Source organism: Trachurus trachurus (genome assembly GCF_905171665.1).
Source record: "Trachurus trachurus genome assembly, chromosome: 5".
Lineage (NCBI taxonomy): Eukaryota > Metazoa > Chordata > Actinopteri > Carangiformes > Carangidae > Trachurus > Trachurus trachurus.
Window position 1 is genome coordinate 11,606,943 of NC_139896.1, and position 12,771 is coordinate 11,619,713.

At 41.0% G+C, this 12,771-nt stretch overlaps 2 protein-coding genes across 2 annotated transcripts; both read left to right on the top strand.

Annotated features, from left to right (window-relative positions):
* The first annotated feature begins 1,095 nt into the window (after nucleotides 1–1,095).
* mustn1b (musculoskeletal, embryonic nuclear protein 1b) lies at nucleotides 1,096–4,770 on the top strand. The gene is made up of 3 exons (XM_083971789.1): nucleotides 1,096–1,287; nucleotides 1,447–1,570; nucleotides 3,475–4,770. The coding sequence occupies exons 1-3, from the start codon at nucleotides 1,279–1,281 to the stop codon at nucleotides 3,588–3,590; spliced, it is 249 nt and encodes an 82-aa protein (XP_083827915.1). The 5' UTR covers nucleotides 1,096–1,278; the 3' UTR covers nucleotides 3,591–4,770.
* A 528-nt stretch (nucleotides 4,771–5,298) lies between these two features.
* On the top strand, nucleotides 5,299–12,689 carry LOC310985483 (inter-alpha-trypsin inhibitor heavy chain H3-like). The gene is made up of 22 exons (XM_083971091.1): nucleotides 5,299–5,448; nucleotides 5,718–5,747; nucleotides 5,872–5,895; nucleotides 6,629–6,783; nucleotides 6,976–7,080; nucleotides 7,202–7,364; nucleotides 7,457–7,567; nucleotides 7,676–7,804; nucleotides 7,914–8,030; nucleotides 8,386–8,554; nucleotides 8,655–8,780; nucleotides 8,879–9,060; nucleotides 9,164–9,349; nucleotides 9,463–9,602; nucleotides 9,801–9,961; nucleotides 10,101–10,127; nucleotides 10,218–10,277; nucleotides 10,970–11,083; nucleotides 11,214–11,415; nucleotides 11,534–11,706; nucleotides 11,807–11,918; nucleotides 12,033–12,689. Exons 1-22 carry the CDS (start codon nucleotides 5,335–5,337, stop codon nucleotides 12,169–12,171), a joined length of 2,739 nt encoding a protein of 912 aa, XP_083827217.1. The 5' UTR covers nucleotides 5,299–5,334; the 3' UTR covers nucleotides 12,172–12,689.
* Nucleotides 12,690–12,771: the final 82 nt, after the last annotated feature.

Sequence of the window (12,771 nt, forward strand, 5' to 3'; positions counted from 1 at the left end):
CCAAAGAGTAGTGTAGTCACATAAGAAACCCCAACTACAGGTTGTCATCCAGTTGTCTAGGTTGAGAGAAAGTAAACGCATTTGCAAAGAGATGCTCATGACCTTTAAAGACCTTGAGCACCTGGATGGACAAACAAGTTATGACAAATCGAGAGTTGGCTAAAATAGTGACTGTGACCTCTGGCTGTGGGTGCAGATTCATAGGTCTCTGGATTCTCCATGTGTGTTTGAGTTTATCTTTTTTAAAGTAGTGAGTCAGTTTGTCCATCAATATACAGTCAACATCTCAACTTCAGATTATGATGTCAAACTGTTAACCTATAATCAGTCTAACCCTAAATATCAGGTAAGGAACCAGTGAATGTAAAGAAAATGTAAACAAAAGATCATCTAATTTCAATCAAATGAACCTAGAAATTTTAAATTAACATTAATTTCAACAGACATTACACTAAGTAGGATACTGGGTTGTGCAAACATTCTTTGTAGCTACCTATTTTGATATGTGTAAGCTAATAATTATGTAAATGTTGATTGAATTGACTGAACACCTGATTATTACTGTACAGGTAAGTGTAATGTAAGTTATGTTATGGCTGCCTTATCCCAGGAACACAAGATGTTGCATGGGTTTGGAATCGGATTTGACATGAGCCTTTCAGAAAAGACTTTTCTGTGACTCAGACAAGACATTTGGGAAGTTCTCTTTTTTTTTGTAGCTCTCCTCCTGGTTCAGCCCTCATTTAGTCGGCTCATGTGTTAACTGTCTGGAAATGCCTAAACACATTCCCTAAGGCTTAAATCAAGTTGTAGCAATGGACAAGCAGAGTCCCAGCCCCTGGAGCTGCATGGAGGTGTTGCTGGGTGGGTGGTGGCCACTCTCAGGGCCCCATTTTATTGCCAAAACCCACAACAGCATTAAAAAAAAACACACAAAAAACAGAAGGTATTTCTGCCAGGTTGGAGAGGGGAGGTGGAGGCAGACAGTCACTTGTGTTGTGGGCTGAATTATCAGCTGTTGGCCTGTAAGCTTATCGTAAAAGATGGGAGACCCATTCCAGCTGTACCATCTATCACGTCACACCTAATAATACACACTGACAACAGACCGAGTGGGGTAGAGGGTAGTGGGTATGCCTGACTCACTGGGTCCAGACCAGGACTATATATAATGGTGGTGGGCTTGCTAGGAGACAAAGACGCACTCAAGAAAAACAGCAGCGACTTTGTCTCACTGGAAAGAGACTCTGTTGGAGCGATACACCTTGTTATATCACCATGTCACAGGTAAGCCAAGTCAAACTCAATACACGGTTTGGACTTTTTATTTTAAACCTTAGTGTCACATTGCCACAGGCTTCGCTACAAAATCATTACTGCACTATGTTTTCCTACTTTTGTCGCCTAACCTTCTCAATCTTTCCTTCTTTCTTCACTTAACTCCAGCCAGTCGAGGTGAAGAAGAAGAAGCGTCCTCCGATGAAGGCGGAGGACCTGAAGGGAGCCCGCAGTAAACTGGGACTGAAGGGCGAGGTCAAGAGTAAGACCTATGAGGTCATGGTGGAGTGTGGTAAGTTAAGCCCTTTATTCGTGTTATTTCCTCTGACACAGAAACACAGAACAAATGACGTGACAACAGCTCAGATGTCAGCGACACCAGCCGTAAAGATATTTTGTCTTTCTGTTCTTTCAAAACGCTCTGAGTTCATTCCCGCCTGGACCTGTCAGGTGTCATGTTTCACAGTTTGATATCTGACATAACTGAAGACTGATTATGGTCACATGGTGGATATGCCACTCTCTCATACAGTGTTGTTTGGTTTCCTCAATAGACAACAAAAAACACTTATTCATTGGTAAACAAATAGGCTACATGAATGAAACAAATGAAAAAGAAAAAAGTAGGCCTAACACATGAAATAATGAATCAAGTGACAATAGATGCACTAAAAGAAATCCACACAAACATAAATAAATAATAGGCCTACATAATGGTAATTATAAATGTATTATCTATGTATCTAAGTGATTGTTGAACATTTATTTATTTAAGATTTTTTTTAAATTAATAATAAAACATTTAAATACAAATTTTTTTACATGTATTTTCAAAATATCTATATCTTCATTGTGAAACACTGAAGCCCTACCGTCTGCTAATGTTAAACCTGTGATCTTTTATTTCTGGTGTTTTTAAACACTTCAAACAGATTGCTCTTCCGTGCAAAAAAAAAAAAATCTAAAAGCGTGTTCCCTGACCGGGAATCGAACCCGGGCCGCGGCGGTGAGAGCGCCGAATCCTAACCACTAGACCACCAGGGAAGGATGCTGCCTGTTTAATCATATGATGAAATAACTTTACGAACAAGGATAATCGTTTATAAGTAATAAGGTATGTAACAGAGTAGCACAATAAAGACCACGTGTGTTTAAATTATACCGCTCTCCACTTGGACGTCTGGCTGTTGTTGAATGAGTGTTGTGTGTCCGTTGTGAGTAAGCCTGCAAGTATTTTCCACTCACGATCAAAACAGCCAGCGTGCAGCAAGTTAATTCTTGCCCGTATTATAATGTTTCATCCGTTTTTAATTAACTTCATGCTCATTTTCTGACTAATCTGCAGCTGCCCTTCGGTATTTGGTTGTGTTTGCAGTTAGCCTTCTATCCCACACACACCAAACAAGACACACACACTTAGGCTACATACATAATAACTCCCACCCACTGTCAGTCAAATTTTCTTAAACACAAATATTGTCTCACAGATTCTAAGTCTGTATTTGTGTATGTGATAAAAAAAATTATAATATGAAGCCAACATTTGTTGTGTGCAAACATTACTGTATGTCAAAAATGACAATTAAATAATGTGTTTTATTTATTTATTTAGACTTCACAACAGCACACTGACACAGAATGTAACAATCTATCGATACCAAGATAAAACAGAACAACAACGACACCAAACAAACAGACAAAAAAATGGGGGAGCGTGCAGGGTGACCTAGTTATATAATCTATTCACATCACAGCTGGGATAATTCATACCTATAGTAACAACTCAAAAAACATAGCCTACACTTAGTAATATTACATCCATCTTAACCAGTAGGCCCAAAAGTGTCCCACATGTTAGTGGAAGAATTTTATGTTTACATGTGTATACTTATTATCTTAAGAGATAAATCACAAAACATAAGCATGTAAAAAGCTGAATGATTAAAAGAGATCACATGAGCTGAAATGGAGAAGTCCCAAAATCCCAGTTGTTCCACTGGGAATCTGGACTGAACCTGCTGTTTGTGTGGTGCTGAATACTGAACACAAGAGCAGCTCAGTTATGAGGTGAAACACAAACAGCTGTTGCTGATATTTTGTCCTCACCTACTTCTGCAAAGACCCCCAGGTGCAATTTTTTTTACCTAGCTAGTTGAAATAACCTGTCTATGTCCCTGTCTCTGTCTCTCTATTCAGAGCGTATGGGCAAAGCGGCTCCGTCAGTTTTCAGCGGTGTGAGGACGGGAACCGAGACGTCCCTGGACAAGCCTGCAGATGCCAAAGCTCCTGGAGCCAGTGTGTTTGGCAAATAGTCACACTGCAGGACAGAGAGTCGACTTGTTGTCCTTAGGTTTCATTGTCAGTGGTGTTACTGCTTTGGCTGCTTTGGATGGTAAAGTGTGTCTTTTTTTTTGTCACACTATAAATCAAAGTGAACTGGAATCTGAGAGGCAAAGAGCTTATTCTGTGCTTGTAGTGTGTGTTGACATTACTGCTGTGCAAGCAGCTATGTACTTTGCTGTTTGAACAGTGCATCACACTTGGACTGTGGTTCATGTTTCTAAAATAGCTTGTGAGCTAAGAAAGAGCTGTAATATTTATCTAGCAGTGTTGACGAATATTTGTTTTTAAACGTTTTTTGGGTGATTTTTTAAATTTACGTTTACTTAAATTATTTTACCTTCCCCCCTTTTTTTTTGTTTGTTTTGCTTTTTTTTTTAAAGGCCCCATAAGAAGATATAGGCTAGTCTTAGTTACCAAAATCTCTCTCAGGCTTTACTGAGGAGCTCTATAGCAAAAAGAAAAACAAGGCTTGAGCTTCTCTTCTGATCAATCAAATAAAAATGTATCAATTATAAGACTGATCCTGCCAAGCTTGGGCCATGCTGAGGGTGGTGAGTCCTGCTGTGACATCACAAAGTTAAGGAAGTCCTGATGGCTCGTTTTAAGTTTCAGTTTCTGAATATGGATGACGCATATTTCTCTGTTCTCAGTGCATGGGCGCTTTGATAGCAGCTGGATGCTTAATGCAACATAAGATAACCAAACTTGGGACTCTCACTTTACACAATATAGGACCTTTAATTTGCCTGATGAAGAATAATTTTGTCAGGTAATGTCATCTAGTTTGGAGGATCTTCAACAGAACAGTCACAATTAAATGCATGCTGCGCATAGCATCTATTTATACTTGGTATATACATTGACTAATTGATTACTGTAGTTATTGTCTTATTAATTGTGTAGGCAAGTTTGACTCTTATGTAATAGTGTAATGTATTGTTCTTAATGGTCAAAGTCAGTAAATGAATGAGAATTTAAAATGATTGTCAGTTTTCATGTGTTTCAGCGAAGACGAAACTGTTGATGATGAAAATGATATTGTCTAAGTTCACCATCTCATCACTTTTACAGCAGCTTATAATTGTAGCCAACATGTATCTCTGTCTTTAGTGTGATTATTCTGCATGTATTTCTATCAAATAAATACTTTTGCACTGAACTGAGTTGTCACCACATTTCTTTGTATAATAATGGACAATCAACTTTCATAGACACTTTACAGCCAAGTTTATGTGAGTAACCAGGAACCATGTTCCCTGTTTGATAATTTCCCAGAAAGCATAGAGAGTCTTACTGATTTCCTTACAGTGGTCCACTGTACGCTCCTTTTAGGGGAAATGATGTAAACACACACACTTCAAGTGAAGCAGCACAAGATGTTGAGTGAGAGAGTCCAGTCTCTGATTGAGGAGAAAACCAACAAACATTCATCATCAGGACTTGGTAGCTTCTAATTTTGGTGAATGTTTGATTTTGATTCAGTGTACTTGGAGCGTGGGCAGTGCACAGACATTTTCTTTCAGTTTTTTTTTTTTTACCAGAATCAGCATTTCTGCCACAGGTCTCCTGATCTCAGGTCTGTTGGTCAATTGCAGGACAGGACAACACACACACATACGCACACACCAAACACCCACACATTTGTCCCTCCTCCCTGGGCTCACTGCTTTTTCTCAGCAGTCAAACCAGCCAGTGTTCAGTGGAAGTTCGGTCATGTCTGGGCTGTTGGGTGTTCGACGGCTGCTGCTCTGGGGCTGTGCCTGCCTCTGGCTGCCTGCTGTGGCCTGGGGGGCTCTGTTCATCTCCAAAGACCATGATGCACCAGAGGTAAAATTCAACATTTTAAACATTTTGAATGTCCTCTGAATTTTAATTTGCCAGTGTTTATTTATTTTATTTGGTAGTTGTAGCCACTTCGCTTAAGAATATTCTCTTCTACCCAAACTGGGGTTCTTTGGTGCTTTAATCCTGTTCAGTTTTATATATTTTAGGCTACTCGCTCTAACCCCTTTTTATACACGTATATGTTAATGTTCCACTATTTGTTTCTAATACCTGGCACCATGTTTGTTCACCCTGCTGTATTTGTATTTCAGGAGACAAGAGGAGCTGCCAGATCAGTGCAGGTATTTGGCAGAAACAGAAACACTTCATGCTAGCGTTAATTTGTGGTCAGTTTTAAATTGAAATGTTTCAAAAGAACATCATTTAATTTTTTCATTTATTTTTTCTTTGTTCTTTTTGTCACAGAAAAGAAGCACGAATGAAGTCACGGTAAGAAAATGATCAGGTTGTATCCACTCATGGTTGTCACCAAAACTTTATTGATTTTGTAGGGCTGCTGTCTGTGTGAGCAGCTTGAAGATCAACAGCCACACACACACGATAGGTAGCAGAAGAAAGAAGATAACATTGTTCATCACAAATCAGCTATTTTGAATACCACATTTGGGAGTGGTGATAAATGCATACAGTAGATTAATAAGAAATCAATCTAAAGCTAAGGTCATGTGACTGAACTGGACCACAACTTTAATGTTATATAGGCAACTTCTCACAAGATGTGCTCTAAGGTTCAATATGTTTATTGTTTATTATGTTTATATAAAGAACTCTGATCTCGGTGAGTTCAGAAATCATTGACCAGATCAAAACAACCCAGTTCAGGTTGTTTTGGTTTTTCCACTTCACTGACAGAAACAAAAGAAAAGTTCAACAGGCTAAGACTTGTTTCTTTAAATATTTACATGATCCCTGGTTGCAGCACCCAAACTTGACTCACTCACATAGCCTCACCACAACACTCCCAAAGTGGAATCAATGACCTAATGTCTTTTAAAACATTTTTTTCAAGCTGTTATAATTTGGCACTCAGTTTAATGTCAGCTGGACTCAGCAATGGGGAAAAACATTTTACAAAGACAAATTATAATATTCTATATGTGATGGGTTTCCCTTATTCAATAGTGTCTCTGTGGTTCCATCTGATCCTTTGTTTCTGCCTCAGGTGGAGCTGTACAGTGTGACGGTGGAGTGCACGGTGACGTCTCGTTTCGCCCACACCGTCATGACCTCCAAGGCCCTGAACGCAGCAAACGTCTCCCAGGAAATCTTCTTCGAGGTGGAGCTGCCCAAGACGGCCTTCATCACCAACTTCAGCATGTCAGTCTTCCTCCTTCACTTTCATTTCCACTCTGGACACATTCCTGCATGTGTTATGACCATCTGTGTGCGGGACAACATTAATCCCTGCTTCCTTCCACAGTTGTGCTTCAAATCAATTATATTGTTTTTGTTTTGTTTTTTACTTATGTGGCATCATGTTGTTTTCCATCTTTGTGCTTTACGTCACAGGGAAATTGAAGGTCAGGTTTATGTTGGGGACGTGAAGGAGAAAGAAAAAGCCAAGAAACAATATGAGAAGGCTGTTTCCTCTGGACAGACAGCTGGACTGGTCAAGTGAGTCACTCAAATGAAAAATAACAAAAACACATGTTGAGAGCAGCTTCCACATTTTGATTTAATAAAAAACACAAATTGATCATATAGAAACCATCAGTTATGTCTGTTTTTATTTCAGGGCCTCTGGGAGGAAGATGGAGAAGTTTTCAGTGTCTGTCAACATCGCAGCCAAAAGCAACGTGACTTTCATTCTGACCTACGAGGAGCTCCTTCAGAGGAAAATGGGCCAATATGAGATTTTAACCCGAATTAAACCCAAAACACCAGTGCAGGAGTTTCAGGTGACCCTCACCCTCATGTTTGCATTGTGATAAATGTATTTACCCTGACTGAATGCGTGTGTATTTGTGTTTGTGTTTGTGGGTGGAGACAGATTGTGGCAAACATCTATGAACCCCAGGGCATTACTTTTGCTGATGCCCACGCAACCTTCCTCAGCAATGACCTGCTCCCCCTGGTGGAGAAAACTGTCACTGACAACAAGGTAGGCTACTGTACACTATATGCCGCACTGGGTCTTTTCAAAATTAAGTTTGAGCCCAGTAATTAAGAATAAGCTGAATTTAACGTTGTTTTTTATCCTCTGGTTTAGGCACACATCTCTTTCTCACCAACACTGGAGCAGCAAAGGAAGTGTCCAGGATGTGACGCTTCCATCATTGATGGAGATTTTGTCATCAATTACGATGTAAACCGAGCAAAGGGCCTCGGGGACATTCAGGTCTGACTCACAATTATGTCATACCTCAATACAAAACTATGCACCGTCAATATGTATTATCTATTTGTCTTATTGAAGTGTTCGGTATTTGTGATTCCCTTCGCCTCAGATTGTGAATGGATACTTTGTGCACTTCTTCGCCCCCTCTGACCTGCCGAGAGTCCCCAAAAATGTGGTATTTGTGATTGACAGGAGTGGATCAATGTCTCACATCAAGATGCAACAGGTTAGACACTTGGTACTAATGTGTCAGTGCATGTGTAAGGGGACAAGATACACAAAATCTGACCTCTGACCTTTTTCTAGGCAATTGAATCAAGTCAGTTGGACTTAGTTTTTGTTTTGAAGATGTTTCACCCCTTAGCCCAAGTCTCACAGCAAACTTGGATGTCACCCTCACAGAGCTTAAATACCTGAGTCATCCACCATTTTTTCAGACTAGCCAGTCTACTCTACATGAACTGATGAAGCCACTTGGATAAGAGGCATAACGTCAGCAAAACAAATACTAAGCCCAGTTGACTATTGACCTGGACAAATGAGAATTTGCACAGACAACTCTGACCTTGTAATTCTTGTAGACGCGACAGGCATTGCTGGAGATCCTCAAAGACATGTACGAGGAGGACTACTTCGCCCTTGTCGAGTTTGATCACCAGATCGGCGCATGGAGGGACACACTGAGCAAAGCAACCCAGGAAAATGTGGCTGCAGCCATGGACTACGTGATACAGATATCTTCCCGGGGAGGTTAAGAGAAAACTAGTGATTCAAACCTCTGTGTCAAAACTCGTCTTTACTCTTTCAACAATAGAAATACCCTGTGATGATGAATACCCTTCTCTTCTAGGGACCAATATCAATGATGCTGTGTTGAGAGGTGTGGAGATGCTGATCACAGACAAGCGGGAGAACAGGGTCCCAAAGAGGAACGTTGATATGATTATCTTATTGACTGACGGATCACCAAATTCAGGTGACAGTGCACGCTATTAGGATCTACTGTTTCTATTTTACAAAATGTATTTTCTGTGTTGCATTGAATATGGATATGTTGTGTCTGTGTGCTTGAAGGAGAGTCCCACCCCCCGAAAATCCAGCAGAATGTGCGTGAAGCTATTGGAGGAAACATGTCTCTTTTCTGTTTGGGATTTGGAAATGACGTGGAGTACTCCTTCCTGGATGTGATGAGCAAAGAAAACCATGGAGTGGCCCGCAGAATATACGAAGCCTCAGATGCAACTCTTCAACTAAAGGTGATAGATTTAGACCATGATGACACTTTTGCAAATAAAAATGAAATAACACAATACAACCCATTTTCATAGCACATTTTGTACAAATTCATATGTATTCTAGGGTTTCTATAATGAGGTGGCCAGCCCCCTGCTGTCAGAGGTGGATCTGCGTTACCCTGACAGTGCAGTGAACCTCCTGACCACCAACCACTTCAGCCAGTTGTATAATGGCTCAGAGATCGTGGTGGCTGGTCGGCTGATAGACAACGACCTGGACAACTTCATGGTGGAGGTGTATGGGCAGGGGGTAAGGAGGAGGAACTAGGGGACATCGTAGACAACGCTGAGGTAAAGAGAAGATCGTCACTCTATGACTGTGTTAATTAGACAGCGTTTCCTCTTATTTCCTCTTCCCTGTAGTCTGAGAATGACTTCAACGTGCAGGGCCAGGCCAGCACTCTTAACTGGGATGTCATATACCCAGATGAGGAGTACATCTTTGGGGATTTCACAGAGCGTCTCTGGGCCTATCTCACCATCCAGCAGCTCCTGGAGAAGAGGTCAGTTTGGACCTGGATGGCTTTGGTTTGAAAAATATTAATTTCCCACTGGTCTCGGGATAATCCTATTTAATGATCCTCATTAGTGATCAACGGAGAGCCTGTGATAAATGCCGTAATATCCATTCATAGCTTCCATTGTGATTTTCTGGATGTGATCTGAATAGTATACATATAAGTATCTTCTCCTTCTTGCAGTAAGATTGGTTCTTCAGAGGAGAAAGGCAATGCAACAGCCAAGGCCTTGGACATGTCTCTGCAGTACAGCTTTGTAACCCCACTCACCTCCATGGTGGTGACCAGGCCTGAGACTGAGGACGGTACAGAGAGCCCACTCATTGCGGACAAGCTGACTGAAGGTAAGGGAAGAGAGAGGGTTCAAAACATGAGCATATTATTTATTTCTTCTTTACTGAATAACACCAGCAGAGGCCAGTGCTCCAGTTTGAACTCTGAAATATGTATTATTTTTTCTTTCTTCTTCTTTTTTTTTTAAAGAGCAAAGACAACAGGCGGAAATAATGGGTAAGACTATCGTTTGAATGATCAAGCATAAATAGGATTTGTTTAAGTCAGTGTATTGATTTGTTTGGATTTCATTGTTCCTGTTTCTAGCAAGATATGCAACCCCTGCACTGTACTCATATCCCCGGCAATCATCACCCACATATTTTGGTAAGTTCACTTTTGAATACTGTCAATATCAACTATCAGATCGTTTGTACAAACATTCATGTTGCTGATCCCCTGACAGCACCAGGAAGCACCAAAACCTTCTCCCACAAGTTGATACAAATACTTGTTCAAATATTCATGGTCCTCAGAGGATGAAATCAATGGACTTTTCCATGACTTTTCCTGTAATTCACATCTTTAGTTTTAAGTGATGTGTCAGTATTTCACCAGATATATAGTCCCTTAACTCTGAAACTGCCTTTAAAAAAAAAAATATTAAAGCAGAAGTAAGCGATCCGGTCGTTTTGGCTAACTTTCTGTCAGCCGATGGAGTTAGCAGTCCCCGCCCTCGTCCCTACGTCACCACATTCACGCGCATCCCTTGGCTGCACACACAGAGAGGACCGCCCCTTTATGCCGTTCTCTCTCCTCATTGGATAAAGGTTGTAGGATACAAGGAAAGTTTTCTCCTCGGCTTACAGCAGAGCAGAGTGACCGACAGACCCGTGTTTCAGACCAAACACTCTATATAAGTGATTGCTGTCGGAAAATAACTATTTAAGACTTATATTAACACAAATATTCCGCTTACTTCTGCTTTAATACACACAAAAATGGTGAAAAAGGTTCACATCAGCATCAGAAATAAAATCATAGTAATTTCTTAAGTTTTCCTCTCTTGTCACCTGCAGTGGACGGAGATCCTCATTTTATGATAGAGCTTCCTGACCGGGAGGACGCTCTGTGCTTCAACATCAATGACGAACCAGGAACCATTTTCAATCTGGTCAAAGACCCAGAATCAGGTCTGTCCCATGCCCTGATCACAGTCTTTCTTACCAGCTGATCCATGTGAACCAACATGCAACATCTATTTTTTTGCCAATAAATCCTGTCCTGCGTTCAAACAATGACTGAATCCAATTGGTTCCTCAGGTATTTTGGTCAATGGCCAGATAATCGGAGACAAGAAAATTCCCCCCGATGGGAAAATCAACACCTACTTCTGGCGGTTTGGCATCACCCACAAGACTCTGGGCGTGAGGTTGGAGGTGAGCACTCAGGACATCGTAGTGTTCCAGGACGGCCAAAGGATCAAACTGCTGTGGTCGGATACCGCCTCTCTCAAAGGACGCAAGTGAGTGTCTGCACCTCATCACCTTCAGTGAAAGAATATGAATCATAGAAGATGTAAAGTCCAGCTGTGAATGAATGAATGAACCATCATCTTCCTCCTCCTCCTCCTCCTCCCTTAGTATGGATCTTCAAGTGACTAAAGATCGCAGCCTGATGGTAACTCTTAAAGATTCGGTCAAGTTTGTGGTCCTGCTTCACAAAGTGTGGGAGAAGCATCCGTATCACCGGGACTACTTGGGTTTCTACACCCTGGACAGCCACCTCCTCTCCTCCTCGGTTCACGGCCTGCTAGGTACCACATGTCAGGCTCATAGCAGACAAACAAAGATGGTGAAGAGATAGACAGTCAGACTCATTATATGATTAAAAATAATAATATTTCATTGCTACAGGTCAGTTCTACCATGGGATTGAGTACGAGGTGACAGACCTGCGTCCAGGAGAAGTCCTGGAGAAACCCGACGCCACCATGTTTGTGAAAGGAAAGCAGCTCAATGTGACCAGGTACAACACATTTCTCAGAAAACCAGAGTGGAGGTCACATGTGTCACTGTCGCTTTGTGTGTGCTCTTAAAGTGTCATTTGGCCTGTACATGACGTCTGTGTCTCGGTCCATAGGGGCTGGCAGAGAGACTTCAGGAGGGACGTGAAGAACGGAGAAACCGTCCCCTGTTGGTTCGTTCACAGTAATGGGACAGGCCTCGTTGACGGAGATGAAAGGGATTACGTCGTGTCAGGACTTTTTAAAACTGTTTGAAAACAGGTCACGCTCATATCGTTGTCTACTGCAGAAGAATCATCAGAATCACAGAATAACCATTAAAATCAGTCTGTAGGCTACTTACACCATGAGTAATCCGAGATCACACATATAAAGGCGAACAGTCCTCATCATGAGCACATTTCCTGGATTTATAAAACATAATCCAATATAGTGAGAAGCACTGGGAGACAGACTCAGCTCTTTATTTGTATTGGAATAATTGGACAGATTTACTTACTTTATTTCAGTTCTTCATTGTTTCCAATATTGTTATGCTACTGGGACAGAAAAGTCTGTTTGGTGTTTAGTGCACATCTTGCCCCTGGTTTCCCTCAACACATTACTAACTTTGAGATTGTCTAATTAATGTTAATATATTGTGCTTGACGTGAAAGTGGGATGTATACTGTTTCTAAGCAGTGCAACAGTGATGATGAAGTTCTTACCGTTCATATGAGCTTCACTGTAGAAACAACAGGAGGCCTAATAAATTTCATCTTGGTGGGAACAAATAGAGGGAACATTTCTTCATTGTTTCTCTGTACAACACTGTTATTCTATTGCAGGAAATATCCACAAGAAACAGTCACTGAT